This window comes from Abramis brama, assembly GCF_963993115.1.
Source record: "Abramis brama genome assembly, chromosome: 9".
NCBI lineage: Eukaryota > Metazoa > Chordata > Actinopteri > Cypriniformes > Leuciscidae > Abramis > Abramis brama.
In genome coordinates, this window is record NC_139971.1 from 10734927 (window position 1) to 10761403 (window position 26477).

The following is a 26477-nucleotide window of genomic DNA, read 5'->3' on the forward strand; positions in this document are numbered from 1 at the left end:
TACTACAACATTACTGTAGTAAAACCATGTTTTACTACATTTTATACATGTGAGGACGAGCAGAGAGTATAGAATACTATAGATTAAAAAATTAGCTAAATAGCGAATATGTTAACAGCCTTGAATTAACCATAATTTAATATTATTACCATAACATGATTAGCCTAAATGTTAATAAATTAAATTAAGTGTATCAGCAATCATAAATCAAAGAAGAAATTTCTTAGAAATATATGTAACGACGAGGATCACTCGTCGCTTTGTGTAAGTTCCAGTACGAAATTGTATTACTTATCAATATATAGTTTTTGACCAGCGAATGCGTGCAAATGTGCATTTTTTTGTCCATCATTAAAACGGCGCCAGCGCCTGCCGGCATCACATTACATTTTCATCAACAGGTTACAAACTAGTGTGTTGTAGCTATATACTGTAGGCGGGGCGCTCAGTTTTTCCTGTTGTAAAATACATTTGGCCAAAATCGCATTTCATAAAAGATGAAATGCTACTGTATGCACGCACAGGCTATTTAGGCTATGTATTGGCTATGACTAGATGGCAAATGCTACCTCTCAATCAGGCGAAGTCCCACATGTCTCAGTCAGTGAGTCAGACATCAAATAAATAAAATATGAGCCTTTATAGACATAGTGTTTAGTAGTACTTATTCAAACAACAAGATATTTATTTACCCTTCGCAAAACTTCGTTCAGCTGCTGTCTACTGTGCGGCTGCTGTGGAACTTTAGTTGATTCAGTGAATATAGAGGGGGCGGAGTTATCAGCTTACTGACAGCTTGAGGATCGAATAAGATTTACACAAGCTTGTTTTAAGAACTTTCATTGGCTAAATATTTGTAAAACAGACAGACAGACGTAAATGGTGACCAATAGCATTGATTTAAAAAAAAAAAAAAACACCACCAAAATAAGGGCACTTCGGAGTGTAAGGGCAAAAAGGGCATGTGCTCTGCACAGGTTGAGCCCTATCTGTGCACGTGCCTGAGTACAGGCATCAGAACCGCGTCTCCTCGCAGCATATCGTTTGTGTGTATGACGGAGGAATTCCCACCACTGTTTTGACTCCTACTGTTTTGACGCTAATCGGACCAGGACTAAATGTTTTTTGTTTGTTTTTTGGTCTGGAATCTGGACCAAACTACAAGTGTGAACACACCCTCAATCTCTCTTGTGCAAATAGTGAATCTCTCAGATATCTTGCACAGGTTTGGACTCTCGCACATGTTATATACCAGAGCTATAATTATTGTCATGTTATATATTAACATGGAAAAATGCAAGCCAGCGGATCAGAAATGGTTCTGATTCTGAAGGACCTGTTATGCAAGAAGAAGAGGTCGTATAGGCCTGAAGTTATGAAAAAACTAAAGCATGTGCTGGTGGAGCTAACGAGACAAGTAGCCTGTGAGAGAAATACGTTTTTGCATGACAAATTTACATATGAAAGCATTCACTGCATGTATTTATTATCTCTATAAGCATGACAGCATTTCACATGATAATATACTTTCTGCTATTTTCTTTCATTATTATGCAACTCTAAAGATTTCTCACCTACATCACACATTCTTGTCTGCTACTAATCATTAAGCTTGACTTATTTGACTTATTTATTAACATGACTTATTTTGATGTGTTTAATTCACAGTTTTCTCAATTCACATATAACAATATTAAAACTTTGGCTAAAAGTAAAGTTATTTCAATTATAAAATAAAAGTCCTGCAAATAAATATGCATTCCATAAATATTATTACAATGGAATACTAATGTTTTCTGTGTGAGGACAATAAACATGCGAATATGCATTACATAACAGGTGAGTCAGCTTACAGACACACCTTTTTGCACACCGCACACATGCAAATAACCAGGAAAACCATTTCAGTTCTTTAGTTCAGTGAAACCGAAACTTATCAAACAAAGTTGTTGAGCTGTTGTGTGTGCTTCTGTTTCTGTTCACATACTGTAATATGGCAGAAGCCAGTGTTTTATGGACTCAGGAACAGTTCATCTGTCCAGTGTGTCTGGATCTCCTGAAGGATCCAGTGACCATTCCCTGTGGACACAATTACTGTAAATCATGTATTGCGGACTGCTGGAATCATCAGGATCAGAAGAGAGTCCACGTCTGCCCACAGTGCAGACAGACCTTCACTCCAAGACCTGCTTTAAATAAAAACACCATGCTGGCTGAAGTGGTGGAGAAACTGAAGAAGACTAAACTACAATCTGCAGTTTCTGTTGACACTGGACCTGGAGATGTGAAGTGTGACGTCTGTACTGGAAGAAAACACAAAGCCGTCAAGTCCTGTCTGGTGTGTCTGAACTCTTACTGTCAAAACCACCTTGAACAGCATGATATTTTTTTCATAGGTAAGAGACATTATTTGATGGATGCCACTGGACAACTCCAGGAGATGATCTGCTCTCAACATGGCAGACTGCTTGAGGCTTTCTGTCGCACTGACCAACACTGTATTTGTACATTGTGTACGATGGATAGACATAAAAATCATGACACTGTACCAATAGCAGCAGAGAGAACAGAGAAAGAGGTAAGAACAGAAATTGGTGCATTAATGGGAAAAAGCATTGTTTGCATCTCCATGATATACTACTGATATAATAATTAGGATGATCTGTCTGTTTTTCAGTCTATCTGTCTTGTCTAACTCTTGGGCGGGCTTTGAAGAGGTCATGTTTTGTGTCCTTTTGTCCTGCTGCTGCCCAAGGTTATTTTCGTAAACTAAAACTGAAACTAAGTCTAAAACTATTGGTCAAAAAACATTTTCGTAAACTGAAATAAAATAAAAAATTCATAATAAGCTAAATGTAAAACTAAACAAAACTAACAGTTAATGAAAAACTAACTGAAAAGAATAATTAGCAAAAACAAATAATCGTTTTCGTAATTAGTAAGCTCTTTACTTTGGCGGAAAATCTGACCTGTGGCTGTTTAGGGAAATGCCTGTATGAAGGCTTCACGTGCGTGGAGTTACTGAGGCGATTAACGCTGTCCTGTGACGCGCTCAATGAAGGACCGTAACGTCGCGTCGAACACATCACTAGTCCTAAACGGCTGTTCATAGGATGCGCCTGTTAGCCTAGAAATCTAGACGCACCCTAGCGGCAGCAAAAATTATTTTACAGCCAGGGTTGTCTAGCAACTCTCCATTGACTTTCGTGCTGGAAAAACCTAAATTGGGTCAGGCCAATCACGTCGTGTATAGAGTAGGCGGGGCGGGCTTAACATAGTGACGACAGAGTTGCGACGATTCCCTGCTACTTGAAAACAAAGAAGAGCTGCTGCTGGCGAACAGTCTTTCGAATCGGCTTTGGCCGCGACTCTGGAGGACTTGGAGTTAAGTTTTTCTTTGAGAAAAGAGCAAAGAACGGCACTTAAGTCTTTCTTAAAAAAGGAAGATGTGTTCGTAGTTTTGCCGGCCAGATATGGCAAAAGTTGAATCTATCAACTAACGTTAGCTCCGCTGTTGGGAAAACGCTCTGGTTGGTTGAAGCACTGTCCTATCGCGTGCAGAGGGAATTTGAAAGACAGCCGTTTATCCCGCCCCTCGGATTGAGCCGTGTCTATGGTGAGTTGCCAGACCTAACATCTTGATGTAGGTCTAGCTTGCCAGGCTATGTGTCTGTGCCAGTGGCAGTGGAATGGGAAATAACACAAGGTAATAATGAGACGCAAGTTGAACTTGTTTAAACTTGAGCGCAGCATTTTTTGAATGCCGTTTCATGTGCGAGTCTGCGAGAGGTGGGTGCAACAGCAAAACAAGTCCGTCATGCACAAAAAAAACTTTAATGTACTACTACTAGGCCTACTGTATGTTTGAGATGTCATTCATGAAGGTTGACAGGCTGAAAGGTGCTGTTATTATCTTTGTTTTTACAAAACATTTACTGCTAATAATATTATTGTCCATGTGGAGACATTTCCCCACAATGTACCAGGACACGAAAACACACAAGCCGCTGATACACACAGACACAGAGTCTTCTTCTTCTTTCTTCTTTGGGCTTATTGGCAGTTCGCATTTTTAAAAAGAGCATTACCGCCATCTACTGTAGGTAATAGATCAGAGACAATATACCACAACTCCCAGAACAATCAGGGCTTGTGCTTTCAATGTTGCTGCATGTTGTTCAGCTCCTCCATCTATAGCCAAAGTCCAGTCTTAACCTAGAAATAATACAGTCTTCCTTCCTTCTCCCACTTGAATTCCTTCCTCTACCTACCAATGGTTGTATTACATGTAAATGTCTACCCTTTTTCTCATTATCCCAATACGATTGCCAATTTTTATTTATCTCCCTTTTAATTATTGCTTTGATTTCTAATTTGCTATACCTAATTTGCATATCTATATTTTCCTTTGCCATAGACTGTTTTGCTAATTTATCTGCTGCTTCATTTCCAGACACTCCAGTATGTGCCGGAACCCATAAAAACTGAACTATCTTATTTTTTTGTTGCATCATGAACAATATCTGTAAGATTTCCAAAACAATATCCTGTCTAGTACCTGACTTTTGAGCTTCCAGGCACATCAAGGCTGAACTTGAATCTGAGCATATTAAAGTTTTACTTAGCCCCATTTCATTTATTTTATTAATTGCTACCATAATTGCTATTAACTCTCCTGTAAACACAGATACATGATCTGATACTCTTTCCCGTCTTGCCACTTTCAATCTGGGAATGATATACGCTACCCCCACCTGTCCCTTCTGTGGATCCTTAGATGCATCTGTGAAAACCTGTATATATTGTTCATACTTAATACCAATATATTATTTTGTCATCTCTGCTTCCAACATCCTCTGATCTTTATCTTGTCTTGATTCCAATAAGAATAGATCTACATTTGGTTGAGGTAAAATCCATAATGGTGTTGTTGGTAATATTACTGCTGGAATAACTCTATACTCATTTAATTTCATATCCTGAACTAAATCCTTAATAATCCAACCAAAACTGTTAACTTTCCCTTTCCCATATTCCCAACATGCTTCAAGTATACCTTTTGTTGGGTGACTATCCTTCTGCCCTTTTAGGTTTACCCAGTATGCCAGTATCAATTGCTTCCTTCTTAAGTGAATTGGCATCTCCCCCATCTCCACCTGTAAAGCTGAAACAGGAGAGGAAGGATAAGGTCCACAACATATTCTCAAAGCTTGTGATTGAATTCGTTCTAATTTTCCTAACTGTGACTTAGCTGCTGTTCCATATGCGATACAACCATAATCTAATACTGCTCTTATCATTGTCGAATAAATTGTTTTTAATGCAACTCTATCAGCTCCCCATTCTCGTCCTGAAATACACCTCATTACATTTAAAATCTTCTTACATTTATCCTCCATCTTATTTATGTGTACATTCCATGTAACCTTTGTATCAAACCACATACCTAAAAATCTTATCACTTTAACTTGTTCTATCTCTTTGTTGTATAAATTCATCTTTAAATCAATACTTGACCTTTTATTTGTAAAAAATATATATTTGGTTTTCTCCACTGAGGATTTAAAACCCCATTTATAAGACCATTCCTCAACATTTTTAAAAACTGCTTGCATTTTATTAACAATATACTCTACATTCCTACCTCTAAGCCACAGAGCTCCATCATCTGCGAACAATGATTTATTTACATTCTTATCTATTGTTGCAAATACATCATTAATCATAATAATAAACAACAAAGGACTTATAACACTACCCTGAGGAGTTCCATTCTCAATTATTCCTTTCCTTGATATATATTCTCCAATCTTTACTTTAATATTTCTTTCAATTAAAAACTCTTTAATCCATTTATATAATTTTCCTTCTATTCCAATTTGATCTAACTTTATCAACAAACCCTCCTTCCATAACATATCATAAGCTTTTTCTACATCAAAGAAAACTGCTATTAGAGTTTCTTTATTTATCAATGCTTTCCTTATATCTGATTCCAATTTAATAATTGAGTCCATTGTACTCTTTCCATGTCTAAAACCATTTTGATATGGGGAAAAAAACATTATTCTTCTCCATATGATACATTAAACGATCTGTAATCATTTTTTCCATAACTTTACCTAGATGTGATGTTAATGCTATCGGTCTGTAGTTTAAAGGGATACTTGGATCTTTAACTGTTTTTTTAATGGGAATTATTACTGCTTCTTTCCATCTCTTAGGTAAAATCCCTTCTTCCCATACCCTGTTATAAAACTCTAGAATAATTTTAAGAGATTCATCACTTAACTTTTTTAACATTACATAACTAATTCCGTCCTGTCCAGGAGTTGAAGCTTTAGTGTTTTTTAATGCCTTCTTTAATTCTGAATATGAAAAAGGCACATCTAGAAAACTATTTGTTACTCTCTTTTTTCTAAAATAAATGGATGCTCTTTTAACAACTTCTCCCTCATTTCCTTACACTCCTTCATCAAATTATCCAAACTATTTATTTTTGAGAATTCTTTTCTAAACATTTCTGCTTTTTCCTCATCACTTATTGCTATTTCTTCCCCAATACATAACACAGGATACTCATATTCTCTTCGAATGCCACTCATCTTTTTAATCATACTCCACACTTCCTCAATTGGAGTATTTTTCCCAATTTCTTCACAATATGATCTCCAATACTCTTTCTTCACTTCCTTATTGTTCTTCTAGTTTCTGCTTGAGCCTTTTTATATATTATCATGTTTTCCCAATTGTGAGTTTTCCTTAGAATTTTAAATGCTTTCCTTTTCCTTTTAACTGCTATTGCACAGTCCTCATTCCACCATGGGGCTATTTTCCCCACCCTCTTTCCTTTGCTTTTCGGAATGCATTCTCTAGCAGCATTCTGTATCACTGATATTAATTCTGTATATATTCTTTCAATTATTATTCTTTCATTCATCTTGATCATTTTCAATCCTTCCTCACATATTCTTTCAAATTTTTCCCAATCTGCTTTCTCATACTTCCACTTTCCTGTATTTCCTTTCTTTATCTTCCCTATCTCATTATTTACAATTGAACTTAATATTAGGAAATGATCACTACCCGCTGTACAATTTAATACCTCCCAATATATTATTCCCCCTAATTCATTAGAAACAATTGTTAGATCTATTGCGGATTCCCTCCCTGAATTTACATCCATGCGTGTTTTTGTTCCATCATTTATACAAAACAAATTTTCCTTTTCCATCAACTCTTCAATGACCATACCATTTGTATCTGTCGATAAACCTCCCCATAAAGTATTATGGGCATTAGGATCCCCGCACCATATTACTCTACTTCCTCTTAATCCTTTTATTGGTTCCATACTTTCTTGTGTTAATCTTTTACACGGATTATAAAAGTTTATTATAAGACACAGAGTCTGGTAACACACACCCACTATCTTTGTGGGGACTCACTCTCCATAGACATAATGTTTTTTATACTGTAAACTGTAATTTACCAGTGGTCACTCTGCTAATTTGTACAGCTGAAAAAAAGTAAACTAGGCATGTTTAACAAGATTTAATTTTTAATATGAATTAGTTTGTCTGAATTTTTCAGTTTTTACTTGTATACTTTAAGTTCCATTTATTTGGTGCTTTGTTCAATCTCAAACCAATATTTTATTTTTTATTATTAAGATGTCTGCACTGTTAACTGTTTACTGAGTTAGGCTAACTGTAATCTGTGCAAACATTAAACTTTGCGAAATTAAACGTCTCGAATTTGGTCTACACTGGAAGTGTTCTGTTTGCTCTGCTAAACTATAATTACTAAAACTGAAACTAAATAAAATAAAAAACTAAATAGAAATGTGTTTGCAAAATAAAAACTAAACTAAAACTAACAAAACCATTATTGAAACTAACTAAAACTAAACTGAAATTTAAAGCAAAATTGAAACCGATTTTAAAATAAAAACTAATTTTAAAAAGCAAAACTATTATAACCTTGCTGCTTTCCATACATGACTTTTGTTCTTTTTGTCTGTCATCCAGTGGAAACTCTTTTCACACTACAGGACTTGGATTCACAGATCACTCTAGATGTTTAACATACTAAATATCTCTCGGAGTACAGCGATGCGTCTGTGCTTCCCTCAAATCACGTTTCTGATCATTCAAACATAGTGTGGAAAATCCAGGGCTCTAAATCGTGAAATGTTTGGGCGGTGTAACTTGAAGTTATGTAAAAACTAAAGCATGTGCAGGTGGAGCTAAAGAGACAAGTAGCCTACATAACAGAAACACATTTTTTCATGACAAATTTTCATAAGAAAACATTCACTGGATGCATTTGTTATAAGCATGACAGTATTTCACATGTGAATATACTTTCTGCTACTTTCTTTCATTATTATGCAACTCTAAATATTTCTCACCTATATCACACATTCTTGTCTGCTAATCATTAAGCTAAATATGACTTCTTATGATGCGTTTAGTTTACAGTTCTCACAATTCACAAAAAAAAAAAAAAAAAAAAAATCATTAACACTTTGACTAATATTAAAATGAAAACACAAAATATACTGTAAATGTATATCAATGATACAAAAATAACATAATGCAAATAAATATGCATTCAGTAAATATTTTTACAATGGTATACTGGTAATGTTTTCTGTATGAGGACACTAAATCTGCGAATGTGCATTAAAGGGGTGGTATATTGCCCCTTTTTACAATGTAAAATAAGTCTCTGTTGTCCCCAGAGTGTGTATGTTAAGTTTTAGCTCAAAATACCCCATAGATAATTTTGTTCAGCATGTTAAAGTTCCTTTTTGAGGGTCAGGTGTCCCTTTAAATGCAAATGAATTTTGAACATTGTAACTTTGCAGATGTTGGTTATGCTCAAACAGCAACATTACACACTAACTAAAGTTCGAAAAGTGAAATCATAATCAACCATCCCTTTAAATAAAGTCACAGCTTACAGTCACCTTACACCTTTTTGCACACCACACATGCAAAATAACCAGGAAAACCATTTCAGTTCTTTAGTACAGAGGTACTGAAACTTGTTGTTTTAAAGGGTTAGTTCACCCAAAAATGAAAATTCTGTCAGTAATTACTCACCCTCATGTTGTTCCAACCGCGCAAGACCTTCGTTCATCTTCGGAACACAAATTAAGATATTTTTGATTAAATCTGAGAGCTGATCACTCCTCCATGTGATTGAAACTTGCTGGCCCAGAAAAGTTATTAAAGAGATCGTTAATACAGTCCAAGTGACTACAGTGGCTCAATCTTAAGTATATCAAGCGACGAGAATACTTTTTGTGCGCAAAAACAAACAAAAATAACGACTTTATTCCACTATTCATTTCCTTCTCTCTGGGCCTCGTAGTGTTTTTGCGCTGCACGTCTGTGTTACACGTCATCACGCATCACACACATGACCAGCGTCGGCCAATAGTGAGCCTACGTGGTGACGTGCAACACAGACGCGCTGCGCAAAACACTACGTGAACCAACTAGAGGCCCAGAGAGAAGGAAATGAATAGTGGAATAAAGTCGTTATTTTTGTTTGTTTTTGCGCACAAAAAGTATTCTCGTCGCTTGATATACTTAAGATTGAGCCACTGTAGTCACTTGGACTATATTAACGATCTCTTTAATAACTTTTCTGGGCCAGCAAGTTTCAATCATATAGAAACCTATGGAGGAGTGATCAGCTCTCAGATTTAATCAAAAATATCTTAATTTGTGTTACGAAGATGAACGAAGGTCTTACGCGGTTGGAACAACATGAGGGTGAGTAATTACTGACAGAATTTTCATTTTTGGGTGAACTAACCCTTTAACATCCTAAATATCTCTTGAAGTACAGCGATGCATCAGTCCTTATCTCAAATCACATTTTTGCTAATTCAACAGTGAATGCATAAAATTCAGGGCTCTAATCGTGTAGTGTTTGGGCGGCATAACTTCTGTTAGATGTCACAGTGGTGCCACCACAGGGTTGGTTTACTCTTTTTGATTATGCACAGCCATTCCTGTTGTGTAACTTACACAGCAAAATCAGCGGTTACATGCAGCGTTTAAAATAAACTTTTTTACCCACCACCAATGTGGCTGTAGTAACAAAAGATACTGGCCTTTCAGAACTTCTACTAGCAAAAACTAAATATCACAAATAATCCAAATGAATTTATTATAAATCATTGTTTGCAGAGAAAGAGAAATAAAGCAGATTGGTGCTGCATTAGCAAAATGGTCCTTGTTACTAGTGTAACCTCCATTCCCTGATAAGTTTAAAATATTCTAACTGACCCTCCAGAGTGAGTTTTTTGAAGGCGACCATTATTGTTATCGTTACCGTTAACGTTTCCCCTTGTTGTGTCTATGGCAACCTGTCATATTTGTCACGTGACAGACCGCAGCCACAATAACACTGTATGACAGATTTATTGCTTTTATTTAGTTTTTCCTTTTTTATTCAAAATATTCACAAACTTGCTTATATTCCGATTCTCAAATACGTGTAAGTAAGTGTGTTTGGTGGTTTAAAAACCTTTACATATGATTAATTGAATCCTTGATCTATAACGTAAGGCCGCAGTTCAGAGAGTCCTGTCAGTCGGATTTACAGCACGTGAATTCATCAGTTTCTCCCGAAATACATGCAAATAAGTGGCCGGTGAACTGGGAGAAGAAAAGAGTGAACTTTTTAGTTACTTCCACTATGTGTGTCTGATGTGAATAAAACAGGTTGGTAAATTATATTTGAATAGATTGTTATTGCTGCTTCCATAAGACATCAGTGTGTATTTTACAAACTACAAATGTATTGTTTTACTAGTATTTAAATGTCTGAAACCTAAAATAAACATTATGTGGTTGAAAAAACTGAATAGTTGTGATATAGCCTATGTCAAGTGCTGCTGAGCGTGTCCGACTCTGGCTCAGCACCAGCCAACGTGCGAAAGCACAGTTTGAATCTGGCAGTTATGTCACATCACTGAACATGAACAAAATCCATATGTGGAACCGTACTGTTGGAAAGTTTTCTTTCTTCAAAGCAAACCAGGAGACGTTGGGATCGCGTTCAACAGAAGTTATTCTTTATTGAAAACTCCGCTGTACGTGACTGCAGTACTTCCAACATAATCTGACTAAGGGAACTTTACATGGTATCTTATAGGCAATTCAGTGGGCTGTCATTAAAGGTGCTGAACTTACACACAGCCTTAGAGATGACTACTGAATCTAATCATCTAAAGACAATAGAGGCAATTACCCCCAACTGAGATAATGGTACCCCCCAAATTGTATAAACAACACATGGTCACGAGAACTAAGACAAGGTAAACATTCACACATAGTTCAACTCTTAGTAGAAAGATCAAAGACTAACAAAACCCCTTCAAAGGAAACTGTTAAATCTAATCAGTAAATGGATGCCCTCATGTTCACCTTGAATGCCAAATACAGTATAGTTCACCTTAGTTTTTTATGTGATGTTATGTAAGGAAGTAGGATAAGCAGATCTAAAACATATTTGAAATAGATTCTTAAATTTTTAACCCTTCAGTCCCCCGTTTGAGAGTTCTTAAAAACTCTCACAAAATACAAATTTAGACACTTAAAAGTTAATTCTTGTAACTTGAAAAAATTACAGGCACATAGCATTATCTGTGTTGTTCATCTGTAATTGCATGCTGACACAGAAACATACATGCAATTAGGGTCCGTGAAGTCTCTGCGTTGTGTTTTTTTTTTTTTTTTTTTTTTTTAAATGGTTGGAACTGTAATTTTCTCGAGAACAAGTTTCCTAACCATGAAGAATTATCTTCAGTCATATTAACCAGGTGCAGCACTCAGATAATGGTGCAGGCTTGTAGTCTTGATCATGTCGATGGATGACTGAAGGTTTTGTATGTGAGTCTCTGCGTTGTGTATTTTTTCTTTTTCTTTTGTGATAGTTCGTTCAGCAGTTGTCATCTTGAGGTTGTGGCTTCATATGCAGGTGAGAAGGTCGTTGCATATGGGTCTCGGGACAAGTGTTTATCTGCACAGAGTAAGAAAGAAAACAAGAGACGACAGAGCAGTATTTGTTCAAACACTAGGGTTGTAGCAGTATTTGTTTAAATACGGGTTGTATCGTTTTCAGAGTGTGCTGTTGTTGTTTCATTCTTTCCCTATTTCTTAATTTATTTGACACCTATGGACCAGTGAGGTGGGGATAAGAGGGGGGATGAGGAAATCTTCACCACAAGGTTTTGCCCCCGATGCCTGTTGCACTTCGGTTCTTCCCTGGGCTCCGCACTGGTCTGTGTGTCCTATTCTGTCCCTGTTGTAGAGGTCTTCACGGGTCCAAAAATTCGTGCCCGAACCCGAAAGAGACCTGTAATGTGCTACACCGAACCGACCCAGACCCGTCTATTATTTCAAAAGCTGGACCCGGACCCGTGCAGATCCGAGAAATGCCTAACCGGACCCATCTATTATTTGAAAGCTGGACCCGAAACCGCCGGGAAGACACAGACCCGACTGGACCCGATTGTCACATATTCCACCTTAAACTGCTATTACAAGTCAATAAACCTGTTGCGAAAAATACAACTTTTTGTCTTACCTAATTTAAGGAGCCGAGGTAGCGTAGTCTCCCTTCCTTGTAACGCTAACGCTACCTGACTGGCTGTGATCATGCATTACAATCCTCCGACAAGAAAGTTATCCATGTTATTCCTCTCGTTATTTCAAGTCCAAGCTTAATCCACTCATTATTTCAGCTTCAAAAATCCACTTGATGTCACGGTGACGGATGACAAATGCAACTTTGCACATGTAACTTACATTCTGACTTGAGTTAACTCGCATAATAACTTTGACTGTTTGCCCTTTTGAACTATAATAACGATTGCTCGTTCAGTGCCATGGCCGCTGACGTTATTTATTTGCTATCATCTCCGTGCTCTCTGCTCTGCATCGAGTCTGAATCTGACCACTAAAACTTTAAGATTAAACAAGACGGTTAATTTATATTGTAAAATCTAAAGCGCGGTTTGGCGGTCCCTCACTGAAGCTCTGGTAACTGGTTGCCATAGAAACATGACACGCGGTTGAGACTGCACATGCGCGCTAGCTGGATCAACCTAAAATATGCTTTTTAACGCAATTTATTTTGAGTGTTCTAATTTTACAAGTTGCAAGTTAAAAAAAAACAAAAAAACACAAGCAGTGTCTAATCACGGCCTGGTTTTCTCCGAGTCTGATCTGATGACTCCGATCGCACGGGTATTACACACAATGTTAAACAGACCCGGGACCCGAAGTAATAGATTCGGACCCGACCCGGACCCGGCTGATCATTTAAAATATAGACCCGAACCCGTACGGGTCCCGGGTCGACGGGTCTCGGGTTCACTGTGAAGACCTCTACCCTGTTGTGTGCACACTGTACAGTGTGTGAGAAAATTGGCACATTTCCATTCTCCAGTGAAACATCAGTCTTAATAGACATCATATAATACAGGATTGGTGCCTGACTGGACTATTCTGTGGTATAACATTTAAGGCTGTGAGTCTTACTTAACCAGGGTCCCCCAAAGGAAGGCGGAGAACAGTCACTTTCCTTTAAACAAAAATAAGTCTTTCGTCTTTGTTGTTGTTTCTGGGGAAATTAAGCACTCACAGCCTAAATGGTTAACACCGTATCAAGTTGCCCAATGAGTTTAATGACGAGGGGAGGGGCTGCTTCAGAGTAGCAAGCAACCTTAGCAGAAGCTGAGTAACCTTGTTAACTTCTTTAAAGTTCTTTTAGTTTTTTCTACATTCTTTTCCAAAATGTCCGTGCTTGCCACAGTAAGAACAACTGGCTTCTCTAGGACTTTTGCATTTCTTTTGCTTCTCTGAGTTGACCTTAACAGAAACTGCTGCAATTCTTACTCTCTCTTTGACATCAGAGTCTCTTTCCCAAGTAACTAAACTGTCCAAGTTCTCTTGCAGGGTTCTCGTACACCATGTGATGTTTAAGTAAGGCAACGCCTTTCTGTGTTCTGGCAAAAGACAATGAAACCATGTGCGAACCAAATTATCACCTAACACCTTCTCTGGAGTGTCTGCAATTCCACTGTACGCTGCAGCTGACTGACAGAATCGTTCTGTGTACTCACAAACAGTTTCACCCTTCTTCTGTACACAATTGGTAATTTTCGACCAATCGATTTTGGGTCCTAAGATATTCTTTAGGATTTTCAAAACACCTTCTCTCAAATCGCCCTTACTGGCATATAGCAGTTCGGAAGTAACAGCAGACTCAAAACTGTTGAATTCAGATTCAGTTAGAATTTGTGACATCAGCTGTGTGACTTCCGGCAACGACATGTCGTAAAGGCGCATTTTACTGATCAATGCTCTTCTAAATTCAGAAAAATGTGTGCGGACTGAGGGTAAGCTTTCAGCAAGTCTCTCTAAATCTTTAGGACCTAAAGCTGTTTTGACTGCTTGTATTGGGGTTGCAGATGGAATTTGGATCAACTCCTTTTTCCCTACTCTGAGCCTTTTGTCTTGCTCCACACACTTCAAATGCATTTACATCTTTCATCATTGCATTGACATTGTCCTCTATTCTATCAAAAGACTGTAAATTAGGATAGCTTTCATCTGACTGTTGGTTTTCTGAGTCACATTTGGTTGAGGCCTTGTTATGGCCCAACTTTTTCGTGAAACAGGACACTTGAGTATGCAATTGTTTGTTCTGTTCTTTTAACTTATCAATACAACGAGCTTGTTCTTGTACAATGGATAAGCTAAATTCTCTGTGACAGAAGATAATACCTTTCACATTTTTCTTCCTGATACATGCACCCAACACTTTCTTGCAATCTTCAATTGACCATACTTTGTCTGCATCAATGCCAAATTTCTTTGTTAAATTCAATCTGACTTCCTCAGTCACGATTGAGTCCATGTGCTCTCTTAACAAAGACTTAAACTCATTGTCTGTCCATAACGGGCTAGCTAATCCACCTTTCTCTGTTGTGGGAATCAGCCTGGCGTTCCTTCTAACCATTTTGCGAGTTGCTTTGTTACCACACAAACAAACACTAAAACTTCTCTGATAAACAGAGGGTACACGTTAACACAGATCAACTATTGTTAACCTTCCTTGCCCAGAGCAAAGGATAACACAAATTACTAGCACTTTACGCTAATCTTCCCTGCCTGAAAAACAGAGGATAAATTTAATCTCTAAAAGACAACTTTAGAGGATAACTTAGTTAACAAAACCCTGCAGCTGGTTGTTAACTTCTTCTCTGTTGGCGCAGAGGAAAACAAATTTGTACTGGTCTGCATCGGTTCTTTGAATAGAGTGAAACTCACCGAATCGTTGGTTGTACAGAAAACATTCGTCTGGAACTCAGTCAGCTTTGTTGAGATCTTTGAGCTTGAAGTTTCAAGATTCAGTCTGGAACTCAGTCAGGCTTTGAGATCTTTTTGGAGCTTGAAGTTTTCAATCTGGAGGAAGCTGGAAAGATTCAGTCTGGCAATGTTTGTCAGATCTTTGAGCTTGAAGTTTCAAGATTCCGTCTGGAAAAGTTCATTTTTTGTTGAGTTTCAGTTTCTCCATCCGGGTCACGGCACCATCTGTTGGAAACTCAGAATCGACGACCAGGAGACTTGGTTCTTTCTTCAGCAAGGATTCTTTATTGAGAACACGAGCTGTCGGTAGCTGTAGTCATCAAGTCTAACTGAGTTCTATACAGTATAGTTTTATACATTTACAAGGAGGAGGGACTTTTGGAGGTGGAGACAAATCAAAACAAAACATAGGGATGAGTTGATTCAATCAAGTCAAAACCAGTTTGGCAGGTTATCCGGCTTGCTCAAAGAGAGATCAGCATAACAAAATCATTCAAATGATCCAATCAGCCTGACGGTATCACCTTCACATGATCACAGAGACAAAAGCACAGCTGTACATTGAGCTTACTGGTCAGGAAATGCATAAGGACAAAGGGTGAGGGTCTCAGGAATTGACTCATTTAGCGAAACAGGACTGGCCGGAATCTCTTGATATAATCACCATAACCGCTGCTAAACTTTCTCAGTCTATATTGGAATCTAAATTAAAACCTCAAATGCTAAAATCAGTATTCTTCACCGTGATGTTATGTAAGGAAGCATATCTGAAATAGATTCTTAAATTTGTAACCCTTCAGTACTCTCAGGGGCACAGAAATAAAAAATCCCAAATATGGGACTGTTCCGCTCAAAAGGTTAAAGAAATGTTATAATCATAATAAAAAATATTATTTTATCAGTCATTTATAAAGTTATTAGTTTAGCTATATTAAAAAAGCGAACAAGGACACTGGAAAAGGTGAATCTAAATAAATACATCAATGTAATTTCGCGTTTATTCTTCAGTTTTAACTACATATTTGTGTAGTGTTGTTAACTGCTCTGTGGACTACGGGAGCAGTTTAACTTAACGTTACGTTACTTAAGACAGTTCAAGCAGACTGATGATCTAGTTAACTTCATTAAAACAGTAGCAACTGCTGCAAAACTAAGTTAATTAGCACTGATACAAGTATTTGATTCATACAACAAGCAAAATTCAACCAACTTACCTAAAAGCTGTCGTCTCCATGTCCGACGTCTTGTCCCGCTGACGCAGCGCTGTGTTTGATTGACGGGCCGTGCCGTGCGCTGCAAAACCACGCCCATCTTATCACGCTAAACGTTCGGATGTGGGGAATGATCAGATAAAACTACAGTCTATGGATATAACACATTCCCTGTTTTCTCTTTGACTGTAATTGCAAAAGTTATTAAAAACCCTAGTTGTAATTTTTTATTATTTTTTTTAAGAGGTAAAACCAAATTTATAATCGACTGTAGTTTTTGAATTATTTCCTGTTGAATAAATAATTATTTTATATCTGGGATTTTTTTTCTAAACTAATAATAATATTTTAATAAATATTTTAACCCCCCCCCCCCAAAAAAAAAAAAATTCAGTGTTTGAATTGTCACTGTATATACAAATTATGTTTCTGAAGTTGTTTTGCAGAAGATAAAAGCTGTATGACTAATTTGTAATTACTAATATTTGTTTTAATTTAGTAACGTTTTTAAAACGTTCCACTAACAAGTAAGAATAACGTTTTAATGCTAACGTTTTTAGAACGTTTATCAATGAACTTAATCAGCATTGTGATAAAAGTGTCTAATTCATACAGCAAGCAAAATGCACTCAACTTAAATGAATACTGCTATTTCCTGTTGAATACATAATTATTTTATATTCTGGGATTTTATTTTTCTGACCATAAAAAATAAGTTAAATAATGTCAGTGCATTGTGTCATTAGTTGTGTCACTGGATTTACAAATTATGTTTCTGAAGTTGATTTGCCAAATAAAAAGCTGTATAACTAATTTGTAATGACTAATATATATTTTTTAACATAATAACGTTTTTAAAACGTTCCACTAACAACATAAGAATAACGTTTTAATGCTAATGTCTTTAGAACGTTTATCAATGACATATAACGTTGGCACAACGTTATAATAACGTTACAGCAAGAACATTTTTGATAACTTTTAGAGAACTTTCAGAGAACATTAGCCAATGTTCTGAGAACGTTCCCTGTTAGCTGGGGTAATAACTACAAAGCATTAAATAACATGTCAGTCACTGCTTACAGACACCTTTTTTAACACTGCACACACAAGAATTGCAATTGACTTGCAATATCCACATGGTATTTGACAGTTGTGCTCATGTCTCGTGCCTCTGGCAAAAACACCAAATATAATATTCATACAACATTTTACATGATGATTTTGTATTTATTTTTATGAAATATTTTCATGTTTATTTCTTACTTCTGTGTTCAATAGAGAAACTTGAAAAAAACACAGATAAAATACCAGCAGAGAATCCAGGAGCGAGAAAAAGACATTCAGGAGCTGAGAGAGGCTGTTGAGTGTCATAAGGTGAGTATCAAGAGGAGACAAACAGTACTGCTGGATTAAAAGACATACTGTTTAGACTCTCCTTCAGATCTGAAGATATTGCAGTCCCACTGAAGTCCACTGTGGATCACATGATGAGTGTAATATGTGTCCTAACAGCGCTCTGCACAGGCAGCAGTGAAGGACATCGAGAGGATCTTTACTGATATAATCCGCTCTATTAAGAAAAACCGCTCTGAGTTGACAAGGCTGATCAGAGATCAGGAAAAGGCTGCAGTTAGTCAAGCTGAAGGATTCTTGCAGCAAATGGAGCAGGAGATTGCTGATATGAGGAGGAGACATGCTGAGTTAGAGCAGCTTTCACACACAGATGATCACATCCAATTCCTTCAGGTAATAAAAAAATTTGAAAATAATTTATATCAGTGTTGTGATTTTACATCATTCACTGGCTCTCTAGGCAATTAAAGTGAAATAAAGTTTCATTCAAAGTGTTAGATTAGTTTGCTAAATGCAAGTCACTGAAGATAAGTCAGCAAAGGCATGTATTTGACTGTAGTAGAGATTTGTGGGAGGCAGGTTATAACGATTTTTTCCTGTCTTTTTTGTAGGGGTTTCAGTATCTATCTGCACCTCTTGAACCTATAGAGAGAATTACTGTCACTTCACCTCTCTCTACTAATGATATAAGACAATCTATCTGTCATCTGAGAGAGAAAATTGAGAATTTCTGTAAAGAGGAGATCCAAAAGATTTCTGGTAGGTAAAGCACATTCAATTACATAATCTAGTATCATTTGAAAATCTTAGAATACATCTACACACATTGGATACTGTACAGTAGATCATTTCCTTTCCTTAAGAATTGCCTGTTTATGTTGATTTTCATAGTTAAACACATCAGCGTTGTTCTAAGGACCAGAAAGGACTTCCTACAATGTAAGTTGCAAAGAAAACAAGTAAAATATATACACTGAGCATGCATGTACTTAATTTGAAAAATCATAAAAAATGTGTCTTTACATTATTCATAATCAGAGATTTCTCCACAACACACAATAACAATTTTGTTTATTCAGAAACAACAACATAAAAATGCTGTTTTATTCTACATAAGGTCCATGATCATGGTGCTGTAATAGCAATTTTTATCTCACTGGGAAAAACAGCATCACAGGGTTAAGGAACACTCAAAAGGCAAAATTGTAATAAAGAAGAAAAGGCTTTATTCTTTGAGGAATCTTTTCGCAACCGCAGCCACCCAGATGTGAAACAGAAAGCCTCCTGACATAATAAAACTGAGACATTTTATACAGGTTTCTGACATTCTTGACTCCTCCTTTCCCAGTTTCTGTAAATTTCCTTAAAGTCATCTTATATCTCAAGCTAGTATGGACTGGTTCTACCCCCCCTGGGCAGGTCATGCTGTTCTTTGTCCCTGAGAAGCCAAAAGGCCTTCATTTACAATCTAAATGACCTCCTGCTGTTCTTTGTCCCGAGAAGCCAAAAGGCCTTCATTTACAATCTAAATGACCTCCTGCTTCCCCTAAGGGGAGGGCATGGGACCCCTTGTTTATTGTTAAACGACCCCTGTATTCTCCTGGGTGGATCCTTTCTCGTGCTCAGGTGTAAGTTTTATCACCCTGTCTTCCTGTCCCTTCTTCAGCTGTTAGAAAACCCTCACAAAAGTATATGGTCAGATGCTTTTACACACACTCAAATGAAATCAACAAGTTTAAATGAATGGACACAAGAACAATGAATTTTTCATTAACATCTCCCCCCTGTTTATCATTCTCTGATAACCAATAAAATAATAAAAATTCATTTCTATTTTCTAAAATCAATCAAACCCATTTTACTATTGAATCCCCAAGAATACAATCACTTCAAGTCTTTACATCACAGTTATACTCCTCATTGCTGACTTTCATATACCTGATCATTTTACTTGAGTCTTGTAGAAAAATTAAGATGGAAAAGTTTAGGCTGTTTTTTGTAAGGATAGGTCCTCAATTATTTAGCAAGCAAATAAGGATTCATATAAGGCCGGGCTAGTCGGATAAACACTGTTATCGCGTCCCCAGCTGGGCTGGACCCTCGGTCACCCTATTATGAAAAAAAGTAATAGTATGGAAAACTTCATCACCCCATATCTGATTTCACAGTCTTATGATAAAGAAAAATTTAAAACAAAATACAAAAATACATTCAAAAGTCCCTCATTTCAAACCCTTCCACTTGTACGTCACCTCGTAACACGGATGACCGCTGCTTTTAACCTTCTGAACATATCATCATTCTTAAAATGGAAAAAAAGAATAACATTAATAAAAGAATAGTAAATAGTACAGTCAATCAATGATATCAAAACCTAAACAATCAAAGTTTAGGAAAACCCGTTCATTGTTCCAGAAAAGCAAAAAAGAATTTATCACATCTCTGTGTAAATCTCGTCGCTGTCATAGTCATACTGCTGCTCATCAGTAGCTGAACGCATAGTTATTTTTACTGCTTGTACTGATGTCATTGTTTTGGCTGTCCCTGCTCTAATCAGTCTTTGTACTGAGCTTGAAATGCACCTCAAGATACATGGTAAACAGAGCAGAACTAATAATCCCATACCAACAATTGGCAAAACAGTTTGAATTATTCTGAAAAACCACCCTGACCATGCGGACATCAGCCACTCCATCCACTCACTACCAGCAGCCTGAGGCGGCTCTTTTACTGCTTCTCTCATGTGCTCGATGATATTAGTTAAGTTGTCACTGTAATCAGGAATATTAAAACAACATGATACCCCCAACATTTTGCAAACTCCACCCCTCTCTGCCGTGAGAGTGTCCAAAACTAATCTATTCTGGATCAAAGCTTCGCGAACTAGTTTCATCTCATCGTTTATTAAGGTAAGGGCATTTTCTGTGCTATTGGCTATTGCTAGTACCGTCCATGCTAACCCATTGATCTTGTTGATTGCTACAGTTGTTCCCACCCCCAGGAAAATTGACCAACCTATGTTTGCCCCTGGCGTTGTCCACGGGTCTGCCAATGTATATCCTGCATAACTATTTGGCAAAGCGTCAGGCAAAATCTTAATATCTCTCTTTTCTCTTTTACCCACTTTGTTTGGCAAATACACAGAAGTACCCACATTCATTAAAGCTGGATAACAACACCCTGACCAGTCCTTTTTTGGCATACGGTGATATGCTCTATCACCACAGACCCAAACTGCTGCAGGTGAACTTTGATACGGTTTATCAAATGGACACTTAAAGGTAATTTCTTTGTCGTTAACGTTTGCTGTGCAATTGTCCATTGTCCCATCCAGCACGTTGATTTTGATTCTGCAATCAGACCACCCAACTTTCAGTGATCTTGGTCTGTTGAAACAAACGCAAACATCACCCTTTGCAAACGTTACCCTCAGAGGTGGAATTGCAATTTCGGTGTTATTGTACTGCTGTATATGGTCACAGCTGTCGGCAGGCTGTTTCGTTGGTGTCTTTCCCCTTTCTAGTTCTACGGCAGTTTTCAGCACATCAGTCATTTGTTGAGGAATCAGACACTTGGTTTCGTTGACAGTAGCTGCCGCTAGAGGGACAGCTTTCCATGCGTGAGACATTTGAAGACACATCCAGCAACTTGTCTTGATCTGTAACTCCTCCTTCTGCAGCAGTGCCAGCGCACACGCTTTATTCCCCTGGCATTTCATCATTGCTTTCTTTACTTCAGGATTTATCTGACCTTTTCCAGTGTCTTCGTCCCCCATCCAGGCCAGTTCTTCTTCAGTAGCCTGTTCGACCTCGGGTGGCACAGGTGACAAGAAAGGTGCCGTCGTTGTTGCTGCTTGTGGTCTGGTTGCCTCGACTACCATAATGTCTATTGTCTCATACCAGTCAGTTTCAGTCAAGTCCAGGGCACAGTAGTACCTGCCTTGGTCAGCACGTGTCGCATGTTTCAATTCCACTCTCATCCCGTATCTGTTGTTACTCATTTTGTCTTCAGCGTACACCTGAAATCTTTCATCGTATTCTGTCCTGTAGTGATGAGCGTATGCTTTTACGTCGGTCCACTTACATGGGCTTTCGCAGAAGTAGAAATGTGCGTGCTCTTGGTTATGTCCATCGCACCCAAGACAGTTCTTTTGGAATGGGTTACACTTGAAAGCCACACTTGATCCCTCCTCTATCGTGATGATGCTTCCGTGCAGTCCTTTCACCAGCTCCACTTCCGTGAATGTGTCTCTTTTATCACGCTGTCTGATGATGCTGTTCAGCACAGATGTTTCAGAACAAATAGTCACTGATATCAAAGTTAAGATGAACGTGCTTTTACAAAGTCCGCACATTATCAGTCTTTGTTGATGTGCAGTGTGCAACCTGATACCGCCTGTGCAATCAGAACCCTCCTCTTCTCCCAGCTTCCTTCTCACAGCTCGTATTTCACTCCGCTTGTTGCTGCTGCTAAAATGTGGGGATCTGTTGCCAGTAAATCTTTACGTTTTGTTAGTTCAATGGTCAATGTCTCTGACTGTACAAATGGCTTTATTCTGCACACTGGTCTCACCACTTTCTCTGAGTGACCTTGCACCTGCTTGTCTTTAGGGCTTATTGTTGAGCTTGCTGCTGTCTTTGGGACTCCTCCTCCTGTTGCTCTTCCGATATGGGCGGAACCTTCCTGCAGTGGCTGGCATGAACCCAAGTCGCTCGTTCCCCGACCTTCACCGCCGTGTACGTGACCAGCAAGACTTGGAACGGTCCTAGCCACCGTTTCGCTCTCCAGTTTTTCCTCCTGAGGTCGCGGATCACCACGTAATCACCTGGTCTGACGTTGTGCAGGAACGTCTCTGCTACCTTGCTCTGAGCTGCCTTTACCTGCACAGAAACAGCAGATAGCAGACACGACATTTCTTTGCAGTAATTCAACATTTCATTCTCACACACATCTGTTGATGGAAGCCGCCTCTTTTCCCCCACTATACCCATGAATGGTGGTCTACCAAATAGAATTTCAAACGGGCTCAAATTCGTTTTTACTCTCTTTCTCATTCTCATGTACATCAGTACAGTGGGTAGTGCCTTCACCCATGACAATCCTGTTTCTTCGCAACATTTTGCCAGTTTGGTTTTCACCGTCTGGTTCTCACGTTCAACCGCACCTCCGCTGGCAGCGTGATATGCACAGTGTGTTCTCAAATCGATTCCCAAGAACTGACCCACCTGTTGGATTGTCTCATTGACAAAGTGTCTTCCGTTATCTGAACTTATCTTCCTTGGGACGCCCCATCGGGGCACGACTTCGGTCAGCAGCGCTTTCGCCACTGCCGCAGCATCCTGTTTTGAGGTGGGAAAAGCCTCCACCCATTTTGAAAACATATCAACAAGTACCAAACAATATTTCTGCTTTCCAAAAGGGGTCAGTTCAATGAAATCGATCATTAAATATTCAAATGGCCCATCTGGGGCTGGCTGGCTTGCCAATGGTGTTTTGATGCCCCGTGCAATGTTGTATGCGGTACAAATCGCACATTTTTTGCAAAAATTTTCAGCATATATTGTGAAACCTTTGGTAAACCACAATTCTCTCATTTGCATAATCATCCCCGCCTTTGACACATGGTCTTTCCCATGTGACAACTTAGAATAATGCTGGAAAAAGTGGCTTGGTAGGCACGGCTTCCCCCCAACAGATGTCCATACACCATCCACAAGGCGGCAGCCTGCCGCCTTCCACTTGTTTTTCTCAGCTCCTGTGGAAAAAGACTGCATGCTCTGTAAACAAGGAGAAATGTCATTATGAAGGTTAATGTCAACTGATACGCAGGTGGCGGCGCTGGTATCAGCTTCATTCTGGGTCGTTGCCGCTGTTTTTGCCGCCATATCTGCTCTGGCGTTGCCTGTTGAGATAGAAGTCTTATCGTTAGTGTGCGCTGCGCATTTGCAAACTGCAATCTTGTCTGGAAGTAGAATGGCCTCCAACAGGTCAGATACCAAAGTAGCATTCAGTATGGGTCGGCCGTCTGACTTCAAAAATTTTCTATGTTTCCACAAAGCGCCAAAGTCATGTGTGACCCCAAAGGCATAACGCGAGTCTGTGTAAATCGTCACGCATTTACTAGTCATTAGTTTGCATGCTTCAGTCAGGGCGACTAACTCAGCTGCCTGTGCTGAGTAATGAGATGGCAATCTGCCAGATTTTACAGTTTCAAATTCAGTCGTCACCGCATAACCTACGTTATTCTGTCCTGTTTGCGGATTTTTCGACGCAGATCCATCCACAAAGAGGACATTGTCACAGTTTTCAAGCGGAATGTCTAACAAATCTGGGCGCGGTGTGCATACCTGCTCGAGAGCTGACAAACAACAGTGATGCTCTTCGCCGTCCTGTTGTGTGGGCAAAAGAGTCGCGGGATTCAATCTTGTACATCTTTTGACAGTGATATTTGGCATATCAAGCAAAATCGTATGATACCTCAGCCATCGGGCTGTAGACAAGTGTGATGTTCTCTGCTCCTGCAAAATCAAAGACACTGCATGCGGAACTTCTAAGGTCAAATCAGCATAGCCCATCTCTTGAAGCCATCACAGCCAGCTCAGCTGCCGCCACTGCCCGGAGGCAGTGTGGCAGCCCCGCTGCTACAGGGTCGAGTTTGCTTGAGAAATAGGCTACAGGTTTTAAACGATCACCGTGTTTTTGCAGGAGCACAGAAGCCATAAAGCCATTTCTCTCATCGACCATCTGTGTAAACGGACGGTCGATAACCGGAAGGCCTAACGATGGAGCCATACACAACTGTGTTTTCATGTTATCAAATGCCACCTCAGCTTCACTTGTCCAAACAAGTCTGTCACACGACCTCAACCCTTTCCCTGTTGTAAGGGCTCGTAGGGGCTGCTCTAAAATGGCATAGTTGGGGATAAATGTTCGACAATAAGCACACATCCCCAAAAATGACAACATCTGTTTCTTTGTTACAGGCTTTGGGGCTTCTTTTATGCCCTGCACCCTTTTCTGTGACAATGCTTTGCTGTTTGGCTTGATAACATGCCCCAAGAAGGTCACTTCCTGTTTTACAAACTGCAGCTTTGAAAGGCTGACCTTGTGGCCCTCTCTTTCAAGATGCTTGAGGAGAGACACACTGTCAGCCCTGCAAACAGCTTCATTCACTGAACAGATCAAAAGGTCATCAACATAGGACAACAACGCTGTTCCTTCTGACAAAGTCAAATTCTCAATACTTCTTCTGAGCGCTTCATTGTACAAAGTTGGGGATTCGCAAAATCCCTGACATAACCTCGTGAACGTGTACCCCTTGCCATTAAAATCAAATGCAAACCAAAACTGGCTTTTTTCATCCACCGGAACGCTAAAGAAAGCATTAGCCAAATCCACCACAGTAAAGTATGTTGCATTTTCTGGAATCTGAGTTAGTATGGTATAAGGATTGGGGACTCGAGGAGCGCGGGCGATGACTGCTGAATTCACCGCCTGGAGGTCCTGAACAAATCTCCATTGCAATGGTTCACCTGGGTTGCGTGCTTTCCTTACAGGAAAAATTGGGGTTCTGACAGGTGAATCATTGCAAGGCCTAATTACTCCCTCCTTCAATAGAGCGTCAAACACTGGTGTTATGCCCTCTATTGCCTCACGTTTCAAGGGATATTGCGCTTTACATGGTCTGAAATCAGTCTTTGGTGTTATCACAACTGGCTCACATCCCTTAATGAGGCCCACATCATATTTGGTTTTAGCCCACAAATTTGGTGGTATTTGTGCCAAAGAAATATCGATTTCTGAAGCAGAAATACCCCCCTGTGCTGTCACATTTTTTCCAATAACAATCATGTCTCTTTTGACCTCAAGTTTAAAATCACAGTTCGATTTAAATGCCCCCACACTCTTGCTCTCTGCTGTGTGTGTGTCAACTTTCACCCAGTCTGTGGCAGATAAACACTCTTTCACAAACAGCCCTACATCTCTCCATTGCTGGCTTATGGCCTTCGAGACAGATAAGTGGCATGCAGTGTTCTCTGTCATCAGATAGCAAGCCTTCTGACTGTCAGACAACACTGCAGACAACGCACACACATTCTCCGTCCAGAAAATCCTGTCAAATTTCACACTCTCATTCTGCACAGCATTAAACCACATTTTCTCAAAATTTAAATCACGCTCTGCCACCACATGTGAAGTACAATGCATTTTCTCATTTGTCATAAACTCTGTATTGACTGGGTTTGTACGATTCTTTGCCAATTTCAAAATCTTTTCTGCCCCATCAATATCTGTAACCTGCCAGACATAAGCCCACTTCGGCTCAAATTTAGTGCAAGTAATTTGTGGTGTCTCCTCGATGCTAATTCCATACTGATCAGCACAGAGAGACAAATTTAATTTACACATTAGATCACGAGCCATCAGAGGTGCGGGACAGCCGGGTGACCAAACAAACTCGTGTTTGAAAAAGCGTCCACCCTCCGTTTCGCACTCTAACGGCTCGGTT

At 38.9% G+C, this 26477-nt stretch overlaps 1 protein-coding gene across 1 annotated transcript in view; it reads left to right on the forward strand.

Annotated features, from left to right (window-relative positions):
• The first annotated feature begins 1723 nt into the window (after nt 1–1723).
• Nucleotides 1724–26477, forward strand: part of LOC311089070 (tripartite motif-containing protein 16-like) — a 34842-nt gene continuing 10088 nt past the window's right edge. The window contains exons 1-5 of the mRNA XM_084123509.1: nt 1724–2578; nt 17894–17989; nt 18128–18361; nt 18580–18727; nt 18860–18907. Coding sequence (XP_083979635.1) covers nt 1994–2578; nt 17894–17989; nt 18128–18361; nt 18580–18727; nt 18860–18907 — 1111 coding nt within the window. The 5' untranslated portion in view covers nt 1724–1993. The remainder of the gene's footprint in view (nt 2579–17893; nt 17990–18127; nt 18362–18579; nt 18728–18859; nt 18908–26477) is intronic.